The sequence below is a fragment of the Condylura cristata genome, unplaced genomic scaffold (assembly GCF_000260355.1).
Source record: "Condylura cristata isolate star-nosed mole 26May11 unplaced genomic scaffold, ConCri1.0 scaffold00004, whole genome shotgun sequence".
NCBI lineage: Eukaryota > Metazoa > Chordata > Mammalia > Eulipotyphla > Talpidae > Condylura > Condylura cristata.
This window is the reverse complement of record NW_004567105.1, coordinates 16,538,352-16,559,737: the sequence shown is the minus strand read 5'-3', so window position 1 is coordinate 16,559,737 and position 21,386 is coordinate 16,538,352. Positions and strand designations below refer to the sequence as shown.

General features: G+C 38.8%; 2 protein-coding genes across 3 annotated transcripts in view; one reads left to right on the top strand and one right to left on the bottom strand.

Moving 5' to 3' along the window:
* Positions 1-806: 806 nt before the first annotated feature.
* Positions 807-14,131, top strand: NUDT4 (nudix (nucleoside diphosphate linked moiety X)-type motif 4). 2 transcript variants are annotated; one of them, XM_004675815.2, is made up of 5 exons: positions 807-1,305; positions 9,166-9,276; positions 10,325-10,369; positions 11,427-11,511; positions 11,732-14,131. In XM_004675815.2, exons 1-5 carry the CDS (start codon positions 1,207-1,209, stop codon positions 11,932-11,934), a joined length of 543 nt encoding a protein of 180 aa, XP_004675872.1. In that variant the 5' UTR covers positions 807-1,206; the 3' UTR covers positions 11,935-14,131. The 2 variants fall into 2 exon arrangements, with proteins under 2 accessions (XP_004675872.1, XP_004675871.1); XM_004675814.2 differs by having other exon boundaries at positions 11,424-11,511.
* Positions 14,132-19,475: 5,344 nt separating this feature from the next.
* Positions 19,476-21,386, bottom strand: part of UBE2N (ubiquitin-conjugating enzyme E2N) — a 35,705-nt gene continuing 33,794 nt past the window's right edge. The window contains exon 4 of the mRNA XM_004675813.1: positions 19,476-21,226. Within this exon, the coding sequence (XP_004675870.1) occupies positions 21,186-21,226 (41 nt within the window). The 3' untranslated portion in view covers positions 19,476-21,185. The remainder of the gene's footprint in view (positions 21,227-21,386) is intronic.

The following is a 21,386-nucleotide window of genomic DNA, read 5'->3' as shown; positions in this document are numbered from 1 at the left end:
GTATTTCAGTGGACCTGCCTATTCTGCTCTCAACTCTGTCTCTGGTACATCCTCTCGTCGCCCCTGCACCTCTGGCCTGTACCAGATAAATAAATAAATAAATATATCTTTAAAAAAAAAAAAACTAGCCGCTGCCATCACGGGTGATGAGAGAGGGGCACCTGTTAGCCACGGTTTCAAAGCTAAAGCTTAGGAACTCTGGAAAGAAAACAAGTGACTGCTCCTCGACACATACACCCCCACCCCCAACCCACCCCCCAAGGTTTATGAAAAAAAGGAAAGCGACTTTCTCCCTTTCTTGTGGCAAGCAAACATATCTAAGGAAAACTCTCTTGGTCTTCACCTTTCGAGGCCTTCTCTCCTTGAGCTACATGGGCGAATTCTGTAAGTGTCTAAAAGGCACCGCAGAGACTGCCCTCGCTGCGCTGCCTCTGGCATTTCCCCACTCGGGGGCAACTTTACGGAGGACGTGTGTAGTCACACCTCCTGGCGGAACTGGCATTTAAAATCCTCCAGGGCAAAGTCGCGCGGCTTACAACCAGGGAAGGAGCGGAGTCTCCCCTCTCCCTTGACATTTTGGCGCGCGCAGGTTACCTCGCGCTCCGCTGAAGAAGCAGCGCCCCCGCCCCGCGGAACGCAGCCTCCGGGCGACACAGGCCCCACCCCCGCCGCCTCAGCCCTGCCACAACGGTCCCGACACGCAGGCGCAGTGGCGCGCGGGGTGGGGCGGCCGAGCGCGTGGGGGCGGGGCTTCGCGGGCCAGCTTAAATACAGGCGGAGGGGGCGGTACGGAGCCGCCGCGGCGCAGCTGCCCAGTCGGCGCGAGTTCCCGCAACTGTTTCTGTGCGGCGCGAGCCTTGTGCCTCGCTCTTCCCCCACTGGCGGTGGCTGCGGCGGCGGCAGCGGCTGGAGGGAGCGGAGGCGAGCGGGCGTCGGGCTCCATGGAGAGCGGCGGACGCCCGGGCAGAGGCGGCGCTTCCTCTCTGGCATCCGGGCTCCAGTGACCCGCGCTCGCGCCTTGTCCCCCATCGGAGCGGGCGCCGGCACCGGGACTGACCGGCCTCGCTGCCCCTCCCCGTGCTGCCGCCTTGCCTCCCGGCGCCTCGGCGCCCCGACTCGCCCTCACCCCAAAACCCCGGCGGGGTGGCGGCGGCCGGACCCCCGCGGCGGCGGCCGGAGCAGCGGCGGCAGCAAGATCCCGCCTCTATGATGAAGTTCAAGCCCAACCAGACGCGGACGTACGACCGCGAGGGCTTCAAGAAGCGGGCGGCGTGCCTGTGCTTCCGGAGCGAGCAGGAGGACGAGGTGAGGGCGGCCGGCGAGCTCTGAGCCATCTTTTCGGGGCGCCGGGGCAGGCGGGGTGGAGGTCAGGGATGGGCGCGGGTGGGGGTCCTAGCCCTTCCCTGCGTCTGGCCCCAGGGCTAGGGCCAGGGCTAGGGGAGCTTAGCCCTTCCCCGCTCTCCCGCCCCCTCGCCTGCCTGCCTTTCTCTCAGTTGGCGGAGGAGACAAAGGGGCTCGCCCAGCCCACCGTTCTCCAGCTGGACTGTCGTGAGAACCCGAGGCCGAGACGCCTCTTGAACCCCTGGCTCGGGGGAAGGTCCCAGGCCGCAGAGGTCGTGCCTAGCGGAGTCACCATCTTGACAGGCGAATAGAGCGTAAAGCCAAGTAAACCTCGAGCGATAAGGGGTAGAAATGGCGTTAGCATTGCTGTCCAAGCCTCTCTCTGCCTGTTAAGTATTCCTTCCATGTTGCAGCCGTTTGCGGTTTAAGATTAAACCTAGGCATGCCTGTGGAATAGCCCAACAGTCTCTGGGCATTAAAATATCCCATTTGGTGTAGTTCTAGCAGTTCCATTCCTGAGTGGATCATTTAACTAACAAGCATTCCGCATGATGACACGTGATTTTTTTTTTTATTAACGTTTTCTTTTTTCTAAGTTTTCTGCTTGTGGAAAGAATATAATGTCAGAAGGCTAGAGGTGGACAAACTTGCTGTTTTCAGGGTCATCTCCAGCTATGAACATAGTGACCGGCGCTGCTTTACTTTGCTAGTTTTGCGTAACATATGGGCAGGAGCCTTTCTTGTTTTAAGAGAAACCAACCAGTCTTCTATAATTTCCTCAACTGCATTGGATATGATAGTGAGACCCTTGAGGTTTCACTGAAGAGGTGTTTTTACTTATTTAAGTTATTAAAAATGGCTCACTTTTAAATTTGCTTAGGGCAATAGTATGCAATTGGTAGTTGATGAAATCTTTAACTTTGGCACTTCTGAAATGACTGGGGGTGGAAGGGGGATTATTCTAGAGTTCTGCTTCCATCACCAGCTATGCCTAGTAAAATACCAGGCCAAAGCTGGAAATGACATTTAATGGTTTCCTGATATGCTAAGTCCTGGTAGTTAGGATGAGTATTGAGAAAGTTTCACTCACTAAGTGACTTGTTCTTACTATGCTAACAAAAGTCAGTGTTTCAAAATGGATCTCTTCAAACTCAGGTTTTGTTTTTATTTTAAAGTAACCATCACTAAATGCATTGCTTTTAAAATTTAGAAGGTCCTTGAGGGCAGGGCCACACTAGGACATGAAAAACTTTGATAATAAAAGAATCACCACTAGTGATCATGATAGGCCTGATTTGCTTTGTGTAATCTTGATCTTAGTTCAGTGCTTAAGATATGTCAGTTGATTTTAGTTCAGTGCTTAAGATATGTCAGGTATTTCCTGAAGACCTTCAGGTTACATTTAATCCTTTTAACGGTGATATTCCTAGTTTATAGGAGAGGAGGTAGTTACAGAGTATACTATGTAGCCAAAATAACATAATTAGGAAGTAGAGTGGAAATTGAGGATCAGCCCAACTTCTGATGCTGGGCTCTGGGCCCAGGGTCTAGCCCTTAGCAATTGGGTACAGGCTAGTTGCTGAATGTGAGATTTGGGAGACTGAGCTTGGAAACCTTTCTGAAAGTGGGGACTCTGAAGTCTTGCCACCACATGAACTTGGAACCTAGCTTTGTAACAATGTGTAAGTTCCCAGAAGAAAATACAGGAAATGGAAAGAAATTGAAATGATCTGTGTTTTGTGAATGTAGAGCAAAGTCTGAGGAAAGCATCAGAAATTACATTTCTGGATATTGTTTGTATTGTAGGAAATGCTAAATTTCAAGTCTCTAGTTGAGTCAATTTTATTCAATAAATAAAATGAAGTAAGGAAGCAAGATTGGGAGAGTTTTTTGGAAAATTCATTATGTAAAACTTTGTAAATCTGACCTATGGCTTGAGAAACTAAGTGAAATCAATTTCTTAAAGAATATGCTCAGAGAGAAGACCCTAGAATTCTCTTAAGTAAAATGTGCAGCCACTTTAACATCTGATGTAGCTCTTCAAGGGGCTTTAATTTCTGTGGTTGTGTACACTTGGGGCTCTATTATATATGATCATTACAAAGTAAATGCTGTTAGCTTTTACTTTCCTATAAGTTTTTATTTCCTGTAAGTTTGTTGCTACTTTGTTGAAAATACAGTGCTACCCTTCTGAGGATAGGCTACAAATCAAACTAAGCCCATATCACTTAGCTAATAGATGCGAAGTGAGGATAAGGTGAAATAAAATGATTGCTGTTTGACCCCAAAAAGCTATGCAGTGCTCCAATCTGGCTTGCCCTGAATTGAAGGAGTTCTCGGGGTAGCCCTTACTTTAGAACAGGTTGTTCTAGTAAAGGAGGCTCTAACAATAGTATATTCTGTTGGGGGTAGTTTTTTTTTTTTTTTTCCATTTTTATCTTCTGTCCTGTGAGTTAAATAAGAAATTAGGCAGCAGAAGTAACTTATCCCAAGGTCACAGAAGGAGGCAGGTTGTTTTGAACCTAGGACTTTTATTTCTAAATCTCATCTCCATTTGAGCTTTCCACCTAATTCTTTTTGTGGGAAATCACCTTTAGTTTTGGCAGCTGGAGTTCAGACAAGTCCACAAATACAGGTGCCTTAGAGACACTGGGATACAGTGACATTCACACCAGGTTACCAAAAACAGATTCCATTGAGCTTACTGACAGATAAGAGAGTTTGGACACAAAGATGAAAAGGGTCAGCTCCTAAGTAACCTATTTTATAGCAGGAGGTCAGAGGAAGGATAGTATAAAGGGAAGTGAACTAATACAAAAGTGCCATCCAGTGGTTTAGATCCAAAGTGAGGAGTGAGGCATTTCCAGTTGGACTTAAGTAGGAAAAGGGCCAAACATCACAAATAAGAGCAATACTTGGGACCAGTTTGGCTGCAGCTTAGGATAGGCTAAAACAAATAGTGGTCCAAAACCAGTTTCTTAAATGTAAGGCTAAGGAATTGCTGATATAGGATCTTAGATTTGGTGGAAAAGCAGTCACAAAGCGCTACGTAACTCTAAAACTTTGTAGACCAGTAAGTCAGCCACTTTCTTCAAGGGGAAGCACTTCTGTGTTTGTTTTTTACCTTTAGTGTCTTGGTATATCAACAACGCTTTCTCTTAATAGTGGAAAAACTTACCCATCACTTGAAAACATTGACATACTAGGAGAAAACTTCATGAACAATTCAATTTACCATTACTGACATGTTTATTTACCAGTCCCATAATCTAAGGTAGATTGGCACATTTTCCCAGCATGAACTGTTAACCTCTGATCCCCCTTTAGCATTGTACCTCTGTGGTCCAAAAGTAACTAGTTTGCTTAATGATAGAAGAAGATAATTGGTTAGTACATATAAGAGCCACCATTGTTGTAAACTAGATTTTTTTAAAAGTCAAATGTATAATGGGTGTTCCTGATATGCTGCTAGCCTAGTTTTGGTTAAATAACTGTGAAAAGTTAAGTATGGTAGAAGTAATTTTAACCATTCATGATCCTGACTCATGATAACATGGGAAGAAAAAAAAATACAAACAGCTACTGGGATCATCTAAAGATTTCTCTGGATATTCTCAGAGACAGGCCATGACCACTGCAGTGCTCACGGTTAAAACCTAAAAGACAGAAGGGAATTTGGGGTCCCCTGGTGTAGGGGATTAACTGTCCCATGTACCATCAGCCTCTGCAGGCATAATGACACTATCCAGACCTAAATCAGCAACAGCATTTTTTGGCTTACATGCTCTTAATAGTTTCCCAATGAAGAGGCCTTGTTGGGTGATAAAAGGTATTCAGTAGATCATTCCAACTCACAGTAAAATCTTTATCATGTAAGACTCAGGAATGAAGGTAGTCAGCTTGAATTGAGGAAGAAATGTCTTCACTGCATAGGTTGGGGTTTGAGTGTGATTCAGGTCTAAATTCTGCCTTTTGGTTGGTGACTGGCCTCCTCCATTTTATGAATGTTTCCTTTGGTCTCAGCTCTCTTATTTGGAAGGGTTGTCTGCTTCCATCTCTGTAATCTTGTTACTTGTCATTTATCTTGAATACACAATATACCCAGAAAGATAATTGAAAAGGAATTTAAAACCTATGAAGGACCAGTATAGATCTATCAGCTGTTACTCTATCTTCTTACTGAGTAAGTTTTTATGACTTTGTAACTTTAGTAATATCATTTTTTGTGTATAATTAGCACTTTCAAGCTATGTAATACAGAAAATTGAGAATGTTTTAGAAATGTCCAGGGGGGTAGGTATATAAAAATAGTGCTATGTGCTTTGATTCTTTAGGTTTAGTCTTCAGATGTTTAGAAGGGCTTTTAATTATCCTGGCATTTGTTTAAGCCATTTGAGTTTCATTTCTTCCACCCTGGCAGATCTGTGCCATTATTCTATCTCTTGCCTAAGTAAATCCCTTAGATAGTGCTCTTTGTCACCATCTCCCTAACAAATGTGACTTTGTCCTTATTTGAACTCTGGATGAAGTACTGAAGATGAGTAGACAAATACTCATTGTAACACTGGTTTTCAATTGTATACAAAGGTTCATTTTCAGAATCACCTTAACTAGAAATTTAGGTGCCAGTCATTTCCATATCACAAGTATTAATCCCAAATTTAAATTGGTCCCTTTTTGAAATGTACATTTGAAATTAATGGCTTGATCAAATATAAACATTTTGGAAAGTTGAGGACCTTACAAGAACAGTAAGTTCTTGTTTTCAGCTAAGTCTTCTGTATAAAACTTATACAGGTTTGTTTTCATGAAGCTTTCTAAAATGTAATATACAAAGGTAGATGTTAAGCCATGCAGAGGTTCCTAGTCACTGGCTTTTGGAAGACAAGTTTCAGTGTTCAGAGAAGCAGGCAAAAGCAGTTCTTATGGTTTTTTCACCATTATTAACCTTACGTAATTTGGCTCTGAAAGGCTAGCTTGGAGGAAAGGGAACATAAAATTCATTGACCTAGATAGGTGACACTGATTTTCATTTTTTTCAGGACTCGGATTTATAAATATCAATGGTATTGAAACTATTTACTCAACAGGGCAGCACTTAGCCACCTGCACCCTCCTGTCCCATAGGAAGGTAATCAAAGAGGTTGCTTAGAGAGCATAAAATAAAGTAGTAAGAATTTCATCCAGGTAATAGAAACCAGATTATCTTCAGGATACAACTCATGCTCATAAAAAGAAACCTAGCTCCACAAGTGAAGCAGGCTACCATTTATTTTTCCTTTGATTTAAGATAATGTTTTTTTACCTTAAACATTAACGATTTTTATGTTTTGTTTTGACATAATAATTTATATTCATTTGCTGGTCTTAATGTGAGGCCAAAATGTCTGAATACCATAGCATTCTTTTTGAACAAAGCACAAAGGTGAAATCTGATTTGCAATTTTCAACTTACTTCAAGTAGAATTTTAGTTTAAACTACTACAGGCACTTTCTGGATTTTGAGACTTCCATTTTATAGTAGTTTCATCCATAGAAATTTTATAGTAACATACATTTAGTGAATTTCATTTCAGTAACTTACATTTAGTGAATATTTGCAGTCTTTGGTAAATCTTGGCCTGCATCACTACAACATTAACTTTCAGTAATATAATAATAAAGCAAATGCAGCTGGCAAATTTTTGGAATAAGCCTGATTCTTTGATGAGTTGATTCAACTCAATTGGTGAGGATGCAGAAGAGGTAGCACTTAATGAGTGAATGCTTGCTTACTCAGGGTCTGCGATGTTTAATATTCATTAACACTCAACACTTTTACAAGTATTACTTTTTATGGACGAGGAAATTAGTGCTTTGAAAGGTAGATTATTGGTCCATGATTGTGCATCAAGGAATGAAACACATCTAGGTTGTGATCAAACTGTTAGCCATTTCTTGCCAGGTTTGCTTACTCTGGCTTTCAGTTTCTAATTTTGATACATAACATTTTGCTAATCACATAAATCTTAAATTTAAGGCTCTAACATTTCACTTTACTAAAATTGCTATGCTTGGACTTGGAAATAACCTCAGATTAAACCATTAGTGCTTTAGCTAAGATATAGTGAATTAATGTTAATTTATAGCATTGTTCTCAGTTTGCCACGATTCCACCAGTTGCACATGAAATGATAAGTGATCTCTACTCTGTAGTGATGGTGTGTCCACAGGTGAAGGTGTGTGGTCTTTTCCCCCCTTCAAATTGACAAGAGTTAATATTCCTGATTAGCTGTTCCTTATTTTTGATCTTAAACTCTTAAGCGTTTCAGAACTTTGGGTGAAAGGCGGGAAATGCTGAATGACTTGTCAATACTGTCAGCCTGGAATTTCCCATCTTAGGGAGGTTGAGTTCCTGCTGCTTCCTTAAGAAGGTGAACCCTCTCCTGGCTGTGAACTTGGAAGGGCCAACAGTTCTTCTGCCCGGAGGGAAGGAGTTAGTGGTATACAAGTCAAATAGTCATTATTCCCAGTGGGATTAAACTTTGCTCTGAATTAGGACTTTTTCTAGTGAGAACTGTTTACATTTACTTCAAGGCAATGACCAAGGTATTGTTGTGATCATTTGTATTAGAGTTGGTTAAGGTGCCACTTATTACCATCTATTAAAAAAAACACCACTTGGTTATTTATTATTGCCTTTTTCAAACAGCTGGGTGAATTTCAATCTAACTTGGCCAAACACTTTATAAAATAGATGTGTAATACTTATTTGAGGTATTGTTGAAATAGTTTACCTTTAGGACATTCTGTGACAGTAATTTGATTTTTTTTTTCTTCTAATGTTTTCACACTTCAGGCTGTTGTAGATCACAGATTGCAAGGCATTTTCTGCAAAGGGCCAGATAATGTTTTAGGTTTGTGTGCCACAGAGTCTCTGTTGCAACTACTCAGCTCTGCTGTTGTAGCAAGAAAGCAGCCATATGTAAAGAAATGAATGTGACTGAGTTTTCATGAAATGTTATTTATGAACATATATGAAATTTGAATTTGATGTAACTTTAAAATACAGAAGCCATTTTTAGCCCACAGCCTATACAAGAAAAGGCAGTGGGCTATCACTTGCCAGCCCTGTTCAACATCATAAATTATAACTGGCTATTACCAAATAGAGCAACTTCTGCTCATTTACATAGGTTTGGAATATGTCATGTGCCTCTTTCTACGCAGTTGTGTGAAAATAGGAAGTACATGAATTTCCTTATTTTCTCATAGCCTCTGTTACCGCTAATTCTATTTTATGGGCTAGTTAGTATGCTAAAGCTATATACTACAGATCTAAAACACCGAGGATATTGTAGAAATATATAGGTGACTTTGTGAGAGGATAGGGATATCAAGAAACAGTGTTCTGTGCTATGGTAGAACCACCTGCGGTGGTTCATACTTCTATTTGGAAGAATAAAATTCTGTAACTAAAGAATAACTGACATAACAAAGCTCAGTGCACAAAACTTTGTGGCTAGTAAAGCAAGTATCTGCTATAATTCTTTGTTAGTATTTGAGAATAGGATTTTTACTCTCCAGTCTGGTCTTTTAAATGACTTCAGTAGATACAGAATGATTTGATTTGGTCTGTTACTGTAAAACTTTGAATTCAAAAAGGAAACATTTACAAAAGTTCTCAGTGATTCTTCTTGTGTGATAATGTGTGGTCCTTAATGATTTTAATGAAGTTTAAAAATGGATTAGTCTAGAAGAGCCTTAACAACCTTGTAAAATTAGGATGCTGCTTATATCCGTGGTGCTGCTGGCTGGGAGTATGCAGTGATGATTGTCTTGCAGGTGCTGTTGGTGAGCAGTAGTCGGCACCCAGACCAATGGATTGTCCCAGGAGGAGGAATGGAACCTGAGGAGGAGCCTGGTGGTGCTGCTGTGAGGGAGGTCTATGAAGAGGTGAGATGAGTGTTAGTTCTCCTTTCACACTAACTGGACTTTGGGAACTGGCAAGGCAGTTATCTGTGTGAGAGCCACAAACAGGGCATTGTGCTGCATAACACTGAAGAGAAGATAACAAGACTATTCCAGTGTTTTGCAGTTCACCTATTTCTGCACTTTTAAACATGTGACTATATAGGTTGCATTTTGCTGAGCAGACTTATTTTCTACCCCATAAAAATTAAGATCAATATGGAAGTCCCCCAGAATTGCATGATGTGCAGCTTCTGTTACCTAACTTAACTTTGATTATTGATCAATGTAGAAAAAGATGGCCTTACCCCAGAGCACAGTCTTAACTAACTACATTGAGCAAGCATGCACAGGCTTTAGTATGCCTTTAGTCATATGCTCTAATTCTTTTTTCAAATGAACAAGAAGCACATTGCTTTTTGTTCAGTCTTAAAAGTTCAGTAAATATGTGCACACACATGCAAAAAAGCATAGATGGCCTGTTTGTCTTCTTAACATATACTTTATGAGAGCGAGAACTTGCTCTTACAGGCAAAACAGCATAGATTAAGTGCCATAAAAGTTTATTGAACAGCAGTTATGGTATAAATGGGAAACAGATGCTAAAGCTCTCTCAATGGACCTGTGTAGTTGGAAAGATTTCATAGAGATGGATCTTGAAGCCTGAATGACTTCCTGAGCAAAGGAAGGGAGAAGGTCATTTCACACAGAAAAGCCTATTTTCACTGATGGAAGTTCCCAGATTGGTAGATTATACAGTTGTGTTGTGTGGTTTTGTTTTGTTTTCCCCAGCCCTTGCCTTTTCTTATATGGGACAATAAATCTGATCGATAGGAAAGTGACTGTGGAATAAATTAAGCCATGGCTTACATATAGCAAACCATAGGTCATGGATTTCAGCTCCACAGAAACAGGGTTGGTTGGTATGGGAGGGCCTCCTGTGTTTAGATTCAAAAATTGAAACTGCCAAAAAATAGCTTTCATATCAATTATATTATGAAAGGTAAAAATTTTACATTTCATCTTTTTATAGGCTGGAGTCAAAGGAAAATTAGGCAGACTCCTGGGCATTTTTGAGGTGAGTTACAAAGGTAATTCTCTCATTGCTGATAATAGAATTAAATGTCACTGGACCAAGTAAATTATAGGGATTAGGAGGGAGTGAAGTAAAGCTACTTTATTTTCATATACTTCAAGTTTTGTATAGTATTATTACATTAGTGATTACCTTAATGGCAGTGGAGTGGATACAGTAAAGCTTTTCTCAGTTGACTGCTGGTTGGGAAGAGATTTATTTTAGGAGACACAGTATTGTCAGTGTTAACTAAGGGCTTGGAATTCCTGTAGATGCGTTCTGGAAATGTACTTTATCCTTACGGACTGTGAGGATACAAAACTGGGATATACAGACTAGATCCTAAAAGAACAGAATTTTCTCCAGTTTAATCCCTATTATTTAATCCCTAGTACTGAAGGCAGGTGGAATTTATGGAGAAGGGAATTGGAGAGTGATAGACATTCTATGGGAAGTAGGGGATCAAGACATGAGACCCAAGCCATTCTAAAATATATTTGTGCCCAGATTTAGTTCTGTTTACATGGTATTCCAGACACACCATGAATTTTTCCTCCAAGACACTATGGAAGGGTTTAGCTCAGTCCTTGTAAAACTGTATTGTGAAGCCCTTTTGCAAGAATTCAGAAAAAACTCTAGTCAGCACTTCATAGTATTGAGTTCCAGAAGCTAATAATTTAGTGAAATTATTTAAACATTGCCAGAATTCAGCACTTGCTTTTACCCAGTTAAATAGCACCATCTCCTGGTTCAATCAAAAAACATGTTGAGGGTTTTCTCAGCTTTGTACAAAGAACACATCAATATGCTGACAAGATTTCTGAAGAGAACTTCTCACGTTATAAATAAAGCTATCTGCCATGGAAAGGATATAGTACTAAGTACTTTACAAACATTAAAATTATTTAAATTTCACATATCTGAGTAGAAAATAATGTATCTTTCCCCCTAGGAAAAATAAGAGAAAATTAGAATTGTCCACCATTCATCCTGGTGATTTTGGTGGATTTATGAACCACAGCATGTAAATTAAATTGCTTTTCTTTTTATATTCAAGCAGAACCAAGACCGAAAGCACAGAACATATGTTTATGTTCTTACTGTCACTGAAATATTAGAAGATTGGGAAGATTCTGTTAACATAGGTAAGTTATCTTTTATCATCTTAAATCATTTTTGATTACCTTTTAGAGGAGGATCGATACATATATGAATTATCTTAAACTTTTCCCCAACATGTTATCTAAGCCTTTCCAAAAAAAGTCATTATTTGTGGGGGGGGGGGGAAGCATGGGCCATTGTTACTGTTAATTATTGTTTTCACTGCTATTCTTGGATAGTAAACAATGACATACTATTTTCTAGGAAGGAAGAGAGAATGGTTCAAAGTGGAAGATGCCATCAAAGTTCTTCAGTGTCATAAGCCTGTACATGCAGAGTATCTGGAAAAACTAAAGCTGGGTTGTTCTCCAACCAATGGAAATCCCACAGTCCCCTCCCTTCCAGATAATAATTCTTTGTTTGTGACTGCTGCACAGACCTCTGGGTTGCCATCTACTATAAGATAGAATGAACAGGGAGGATCTTCTCCTGCCATGTGCAGTGGGGAGAGGCTTCTTTATTTTCCTTGGCAGACATCTGAATGACGTTTGCAAACTGTCTGAATTTGCCATGCAGGGTTTTCAAACAATTTGCATGTATTTCAGATGCTTTTAAATCTTTTTTTTAAATAGTGTAAAATATTTTAATAAGCCAAAGCCATGTGGGATTTTTTTTAGATGCCTTAATTGTCCTCTTTCCACCCCCATCTCCCCATGTTATCTCAGCCATTGTTTTATTCCAGCATCTTTTCAAGATTTCTGTCCATTTGACAACATTCTGGTTTTTGTCAGATCAATTTATTTGTGGGCTTATTTGCCCACTATATTGTTTTCTTATTCACATCATTAACATACTCAAGAAATCCTTCTGTTGTGGGAATTTATAAAACTAGTTCTTTGTATTAAATCCATTCATAAGTTGTTCGACAGGGCCAAAATTTTAATTTGTAAATTCCAAATTTTGGCTATTTCTGTATGATCCAATAACTCTGAGACGAGACTTAATTTGCTATTTATAGGCATCTGTCAACTGATTGTCTCATTTTTAATACTAACACCCTTTTATTAGTCTTCCTACAAATTTTGACAACTGATAATGTCACAAGGTACCTGATATGGCTATTTCCTCTATAACTCACTCAATAGTCCTGTAACACAGTATAGTATAACTCTCTAGAGGATGATTTTTTTTTTTTTTAAATTAAGGGGGTAGTATTGTAAGCAAAATGCATGTAGTGAGATATCGTGAAAACTATATTCATGGATTTTGAGTTAGCACATTCAGTTGCCAACTCCGTCTATCCATAATCTCTACATAGAACACCTGAAGACCGTATTTCTCAAATTTCCTTATATAAAAAAATTTTCAATTTTTGATTGGTGTCACCTTTTCAGTTTAAACTTGGTTACTGACCATAAGATTGGAGTCTTATCGCAAACATGGTCAGTAACTGTCATGCTCAAATAAAATGGTCTTCTGTTAAGCAGAGACAGTTAATTGTTAGGGCGTGTGAGAATATCTCATCTGTTAAAGGTTTCAATAGGTAACTATTTGTCATAGGCACTAGAACATACCTGAGCTAAGAAATATTTTGTCTTACACTTGACTTTATACTCACTCTAAAGCAAGAATCCCATCTAAAGCACATGCATCCTTTAACTGAAACTCCCGTAGTCCCCAACCAGAAATGGAGGAGGAGAGAAATTTGAAAATAATGTGGGGTTGGGTTTGTAAATATTGTGGCTGGTGAGTATAAAGTAGAAAATAAATGTAGTTATATATTCTACAAATTGTTAACCTCTTAAAACTACAATTGCTGCTAAAAGTAGAGTACTGTTACACTTACAGAAAATTGGTGCCACTGTTTTGAAAATGAGATCTTCTGCCACAAATGTAGCCAAACTAAATATTAACATTAGTTCACAAATTGATGGTGTCAAAGGAATGAGTAAAAGTAGAAAACCTTTAGCCAGTGACATTTTGTTCTAAATTATGTGCTGTGATCAAATATGATCATCCAGGATTTTTATATTTTTCTTTTTACAGAAGTTATGTATTCTGGGTGTTTTTTAAAAAGGAAACATTTTAGATCCCACAAATTGACAATTTCTGTCAATCTTCAGTAGACTAAGTTTTTTCTTCCTCAATAGTCTGAGGTTTCTTTAAATTATATATTTAACACAACAGAGAAACTGGATTGTTTTTGTATATATGACTGCGTCCACCGAAAATGCTGTCTCAAGTACTGTGGGGGGTATCTTGTACATGATATTCTTAGAGGTAATAATGCATGAACTTATTTTGTAAACTTGGACTATGTATTTTACATGTAAAATATGTACAGTATTAATGTCAGCCATCTCTCAAAAGTGAGCCTATAAATATTGTTGTATTATTTTCTTTGGTCAGAGACATTTGGACTAAGTAGTGCTGCTCTCTTCAGAATTTTCTTCAGTGGCATTTAGCAAACACCTTGTCTTTAGACTTGTCATTAAATTTCCAGAATTAAAGGAAGGGCCTCAAGATTTATTTCTGTTAAGAGATTCAACAGTTGAATCTACTCTGGATAACAATGTACTATCTCAGCCCTCTTAACTGTAGTGTGTTGGGACTGTCAGTTGTGCTTTTTGTGGGGTAGTTGGATAAAATCGAGTAAACTTTTCAGTCCCATGTGCCTCCTTCCTGAATAAACAAATATACAGTAAATTGACGAGCAGACACAATAGTAGTAACTACCCTGTGTGCCTATTATTGGGTCTTTTTTAAATTGGTGAAAAATTTCCATCCAGACACATGCCATTCGATTTTCTGTTGATCCCAGTTGTATAAAGCAGCAAAAACTGAAGGGGTCAGGGGTGATGACTGTTGTATACACTTTAAATTGCTTTGCATGGTCCCATTTGAGATGATTGGTGTAAGAATCTTGACTTTTTTTTTTATATATTTGAAAACATCAAATAAAAATGGAAATAAATTCTTTTCTCTTTTTCCTGACATAATTGGACACGGTTCAAGTTGAAAGTTTACCTGACATTCAACTTAACTGTTTTCTCTCTGATGATCACATGCATCATCTTAATAGCACATTTAGATCCTTACTAGTTCGACTAACTGGGTTAAAAGGATTATTCATCAGTAAGGAGTTCTCACCACTTCCCCAGCAGCGCCAGTCACCTACCATTCTGTTCCTAAGAGGGCTGTTACAGTTCTCTATTTTAAGGTCTTACTCCGTAAGTGCAGTGTCTTGCAAGTACATTCTATACTGCTACCACTTTATCACAGCCCTGTTTGAGAAAGTAACTGCTGGGCACCGTGTTCATGTTTCACCAAATGTAAGAAATTTCTACAGGTCTTTATAGACAGAATTTTGTAGACAAGTGTCACAGGACTAGTTGAAACAGTTTTTGAGGGCCCTCCCTGGGGGCACAACGGGTTAGGACCCCCACAGCCACTTCAATGCGAGTTTTATCCCCAGCCAGGAGGTGATCCACATGGCAGGGCAGAGCTCTCCTGACCCGCCCACTGGTCCACTGCTCCTCTCAGCAGTACACTTTGTTGATCTGCCTGTTCTGCTCGCCATCCTGTCTCTGGTGAATCCTCTCACTGCCACTACACCTCTGGCTTGTACCCCAGTTCTGTATGCATAAAAAATCGTAAAAAAAAAAAAAAGGTTTTGAGTTTACTGAAAGTGATTTTGAATCAGTTATGGATGTAATGTTGCTTTATAGTCGGTTCTGTCTCGGGGTTTCAGCACTTTCACATAGTGTTTCCTGGGAGATACAAGTACTAGCTGCTTTATGCCCAGCATGGTTGATGCTGTAACATTTCTGCCCTCAACAGGTACCACAGACAGGCAGCTCAGCCAGGTGTGTTTAGTAAATTCCTTTAAAATATCCTTTGAGATGTTACAGGTAAGTCGGTTCCTTTTTTTTGATTTTTAACCCACACCATCTTCAAACAAAATTTTATGTAAAAATATGGGGCTAGAGGCAGGCTGAAGTGATATCCCTGCTACTAACCCTCCTAACACTTTTCTAAGTGCCATTAGGTAAATTTTAGTAACAGGAGAGGGATGCCTAACTTTAATATAGCAAAGAGCCAAATTTAACTCTCATAGTTCCATGTCTTCTCAGAAATTAATCTTAAATTTCTCTATTTTGATGTGATTAATAAAATGATCCTAAAGTTGCTCTTTTGGATTTTTACTGACATCTCCCCCAAAATTGTGACTGTCCTCATGACATCTCATTTCCTGGCTCTATCAACACCAGTGCCAATATATAAACTCTTCCTGCTTTTCTAAAATTTTCCTCAAATTAGGCCTTATATTAGTGAAAAATATTTTACTTGGCCACCAATTTGTTTCAAGCACCTACCTTAAAAATAAACATGCCTTTTGATCAAGTAACATTAGGAACCCACCTAACCTCTAGGAATGTGGACAAAGGTTTAGGCACCAATATCAGGCAACAAAACATGTGTAGGACATGGGGAAAAATGCCCAGACTTACATGAGCAATGGTTAGCTTATATCCCTATAATGAAATAAAATTATATTCAGGCAAATCTCTGGGCATGTATGAAACCAACTGAGTCATTACCAAAATGTAATGTATTAACAACCCTTTCACCCAAATAATTTCACTTCTGGGAAATGAGTCAAGAGAAATAGTTGGATAAGTTGCATAATCTAAATATGTTCCAAAAACGATATTGATTGCAGAATTTACTAATCTGCCATTAATACAAAAGGTTTAAAAAGTTAACAGATATTAAATGGCTACCAGAAAATGATGCAGCCATAGTTAAGGGGCTTTCAGTAACACTGAAGAAAGCTGACCAGAGCACAGCATTAAAGTGGTTTACAACATTGTCTTCTTACATATGTTGCCACACCCAACCCACTACCAAGACACTCAAGTCTTCCACTAATGTCCATTGGGGCCCTTCCACACCCTTTTCTCCAAACCTTCCCATTCACTTCTGGTAGCCTCAGTTCTATTCTACAGTTTGTTAATGATTTGGTTCTATCTGAAAGTCACTTTTTTCCCCAGTGACATCTTATTTGGACCTAGTAACAGCATGGCTTAACAAAATTTCATATACAGGTTTTCTTTCTGAAGGTCACTTTTTTTAAAGGAAGCTGTTTTTAAAAACTACCTTGAAAACAAAATTTGTATGAATCTCTTATGTTAAACAATTGGGTATAATACATGTGCTTAGTCTATATATAACAAGTCTTTTTACCAGATCACATTGCCCATTTACAAATTGTCTAGATGCTCTCTCACTACAATGGCCTAGTTGAGACAGACCTGTGGCCGGCAAACCCCAAAACACCTGTTTTAGAAGGGAAAAACACCAGAAATTAAGCCCTATTTCCTTGGTTACTCAGTCCTAACACCTCCTGCAAAACTGACAGAAAACAGCACCAAGTTCAAACCTAGTGCAGCTAACCTGTATCTGTCTTAAAGATGCTTTTGAACGATCGGTTATGTCTTGAACATTTTTTAATTTAAACCTCAATACTTAATAAATTTGCAATGAAAACTACTGGAATTAATCTAGTCACCCATTTTGCAAGACATTTATAAAGGAGTCATGTGGTAGGCAGGAAGAGGTATGTAAGAGGAAACAATTCTTCTAGATAATGGGAATGAGGCGATTCTTCCATAACTTCCTAAAACAGTTTTTGAGCCATAATTAGTAGAAATGTTAAAGCTCATGCAAGAACACCATTAAATACTTTCATGGGATGATGGGTTTTCAGTTATTGCTCTGCTGCAGGAGACAATAAGCGAGGTTTAAACAGTGAGGCAGTTACTGTTTGCTTCTACATCAGATCTGAACCAACCACATTAAGTCAGTATTCGGCTTTGTATCAAGCCTACATCATATACTTGAAATGCCACGCCCTCAGCACAGCTGAAACCCATCAGCTGGACGGTGGTAGAGGTCCACCTACAGGAGAGGGGCAAAGTCCCAAGCTCATGTTATGTTCTACACGTAACAGAAAAGCTTCTCATCCAAGTCCCAGATCTGAAACCAATAGGAACTTGCCAAAACTGTGAGATAAGGCTATTTACCTTATTTGTACAATTAGAACAAATCTTCCCAATTCCCAACTTTAATAATAAATTAGTGCAGGGGTGGGGTATAGTTAAGGAAACAGACAAAATATCACCAGTCTGGGTGGTGGATTACAGAAGTTTATTCTTTGTATTTCTTTCAAATTCTTACATTCAACATTTTTTTGCTTTTATGATCATTGTCAGTTAAAAAATAAACCCTGATATAATTTCCTTAAACTAGGTAGCATGCTAAATAGCTAAATGAATTACTGCCCCCAGCCCCAAAATACATTACACCAACGAAACATTACATTTTTCTTAAATAGACTGATGAATTAGGTGTCCTATAATTATGGCATTTTAACTTTTGGCTAGCTTTTCTAAGTAAGGCTGTATTTTTAAACATTTGCAACAAAAACAGATATGGTTAGTCAAAAATTTCCTGAACCTATCAGGTAGAAAAATAAAACCAATTCTTAACATTTTCATTGCACCATTTAGCTCCATTTAGCTAAAATTGTGTTTGACCTATAGAATTACAGCTTTCCTCTTCACATGCTACTTTAACAGTGCTAAAACTATAGCACCTGTGGCTTTTATATATTCATTTGTATTTCATCTTATTTTTAAACATTTATGAAACTTTGTTACTAGTATGTTCTTGATCTAGAGCAGGGTTTAAGCTCTACATAGTTCAGATCTAAGATCTTTTTAGACAGCCTCTGAGAGGACCAATGACAAGTGTGGCAACAAATCACAACAAAATAAACATTTTAATAAACAAGCAAAGCCTTTATCAATGCCTTGGAATTTCGGAGACCATGAAGGTGCAGCGTTGATTTGTGGTAAGTCACTTCTCAGATGCCTAGCCCAGAGTTTAGCACATGCGGTTACCTGTGCCAGAGGTGTCCGCCTGGCTTGAACCCAGAAGAGCAGCTCCTGCCAAGTACTTCCTTTCACCATGCAGAGTTGCCACTACTATTTGTCTGTGTCCCCTTGCTCATTACAAGGTTCACAGGGAAAGCCTTGCGCCAGTCTCATTCACCTTTACCATTCCCAACAAGTAGCACAGTGTTGGGCACATAAATATTTTTGTCAAACTTTTCTTTAGCTTAGGAAAAACAACGGTTTACAAGGAAACAGGCCTAAAGGAGCAGGCAGTCTGGGAGGGAATGCTAGTCCACAGGAAAGTAACTGACAAGATAACGACAAATTCTGTTGAGGGGAGCTGTTGCTCGGCTCCTCCTAAGGGTGCCACTATGTGGGTCACATCCGCAGCCAGATCACTCTAAGTGGCAGATTTCCTGATGTTGATGTGATTTCCCCAAGTTTTAAAAATACTGGCATTAAATTCACAATGTTTTAACCAACCACAGGTTGTGTGCTAAGGAAAGCAGGCCCAAAAGTCAGATGTAGTTGCCAGTTTTTGACATCTGCCTTGATCTCTCCATCTCCCTGAAATCCTAAAAAAGCTCAGTGAACACATTGGCTCTGGTCTCAGGCCACTGAGTTGAAAGCAAGTTTTACCAAAACAACGGGGACTTATCAAAATTACAAAGAAAGAAATCATGATGCCTTGAAATGAGGAACTCATATTTGAAATAAAACAGTAACTCCATTTCTTTCCTATAATTTACAAACTCAAGGAACATCGGAGCCCTATTTTAGCTATCTGTAGTGCAAAAGATTTGGAATTTCATAAGTGTGCAAATCACGACCATCTTTAGTAGAGCAGTGTCAGTGCAATAAATATAGCTGAGTTTTAGCTGTTCAGTATTTGTTCATATTGGCCCCAAAGTAAGATTGTTTCCTTAGATGCAAAATATCCTCTAAACAATTTAAGATTTGTTATAAATAACAACTTCTATTAATAGTTTTTAAGTTTATAACATTAGGGTTAGTTATAAACAATTTTATTCTGAATTAAACATTTGTTTCCAAGCAAGCATTTATTTGGAAGGATACCAGTTACCAGTCATCAAAAACTTATATATGTTGAAAATGTAATTTTAATAGATAATTCTTCAACTTACATAAGGAACACAATAAAATACACCACATTCTGAAGAGACTCCAGAAGTTACGAGAGTGAGAGTAAGAGCAGGAAAATTCAGATGAGCTACAATATCCATTACCTTCAACTGCAAGAGACAAAGGTGCCAACCTCAAACTAACATTTACATACTGATGACTGGTTACAGTGATGACTTAGTAAAAAGCAGGAATTAGATATGGAGAAAGATGGGAAAGAATAGTTTTGTGGGAGGAAGGATTCTGTTAATGGAGAAAATTACTTAATTATCAAAGAATAAAAGGAACTCCCATCACAAATACAAGAGGGATGAATGTAAGAATCAGAAACTGAGGATGTGATCTCTCAAAGGAAGAATGATACTTTTATGCAAGCAAGTTGCTTGAGATTTGCTAGTCAGGTCTATAAGGAAGACTCATAAATGCCTCAGCAAAACCCAAATGATAATCAGGTTGGTGTTTCCTAATAACACATACCCGTGATCACACAGAATTTGCAAATAAGAAGTAAGAAAAAGGTCATAAACCCAAATGCAGACACAAATGTGGCACCTGTGAAAATCCTACAGAATCTGTCACAGCTGCTGCTTTGCTGTGATGCTCCTGTACAGTAATTTTCAAACACTGTGGCAAGACACCAATGAGAGTCTAATTATCGGACAAAACAGAAACATTTATTTCAAATTTCTAAGAGGTTAAAAAAAAGGTCAGGTACTGATGCTGTATGCATGCTCAGAGCCAACTTATAAATATTCTATTTACCGACAGCTTAAATTTGCATCAGTGAAAAGCTCAAAAAAATCTACCTCTTGCCATTCAAATTGTCAGATGGTGAAGATCAAAACAATGTTCCATCAGTTTTAACTTTTAAATACGATTGTCACATTGGGAAAACGAAATAAACACAGTAAAATAAAATGTACAAAGGCGAAGTAGAATAACAAAAAATATTTTACTAAAACATAAGATTTACAGAAGTTTCCAGACAAGCCATACAAAATGGTCACAAGCTTTTTCTTGAAGGGAGAATTCTACATTTGACAGCGAAGTCACAATGTTATTAGTGAGGGCTGTGATGTTTGTTTAATGTTCCCATTTTGGTTCAAACAATCAAGCTTGTCCATCTACAGTGTCTAAATGAAGTTAGACTTGGCTAGAGAAGATATTCTAAAGAACTGGTTAGCTGCTTTTAACCAATGCAATTAGATCACTTAAAAAGGGGGAAAGGAGCCCATAAAATTAAAATAAAACTACCCCCCCTCAAAAAAATAATAAAGAAAACACCCACACCCCTGCAGCTAACCCTGACAACTACCTTCATTCACAGTGCTTTATACTTAAACCATGATGGGAGAAATGAATAAAAGCAGAGAGGGGCCACTGCTTTTAAACGTTTCACAACAATCCAGATGATACTTCTAGCCTCTGCTCATGCTTTACAACAGTGAATCAGGACAAGACATAGATTTGCTAATGTGCATTTAATCACCAAAGGACTGAAGATGTCTGGGCTTTTATTCTGTAATGTTTCTAAGACTGTCCATTAAATGCAAACAAAAGAGGAAGAAGTCTTGGCAGAACAGGAGAAGTGATGCACACGTGATGATCAGATCGATTTAAATATTATTCATGGCATATAGCCTAGTCCATGCTCTAGCTGTAGACAAAAACAAACATGCAATTACTATATTACTTAGTTCATTGTTAACTTTCCAAATTCTATTAAGATATAGAAAAATAATATTAAGTCAATGATGGAAATGACATGCTATAATCTCTTAAAGTCATGCATTTTCAATAATGTGGATTAGAGGGGA

Bases quoted from the DNA above. Each gene is read 5' to 3' on its own strand.
- NUDT4 (XM_004675814.2), top strand. From the start codon at position 1,207: ATGATGAAGTTCAAGCCCAACCAGACGCGGACGTACGACCGCGAGGGC. The intron at 1,306-9,165 runs GTGAGGGCGGCC...ATTGTCTTGCAG, and splicing joins GGAGCGAGCAGGAGGACGAG to GTGCTGTTGGTGAGCAGTAG. The intron at 9,277-10,324 runs GTGAGATGAGTG...ATCTTTTTATAG, and splicing joins TGAGGGAGGTCTATGAAGAG to GCTGGAGTCAAAGGAAAATT.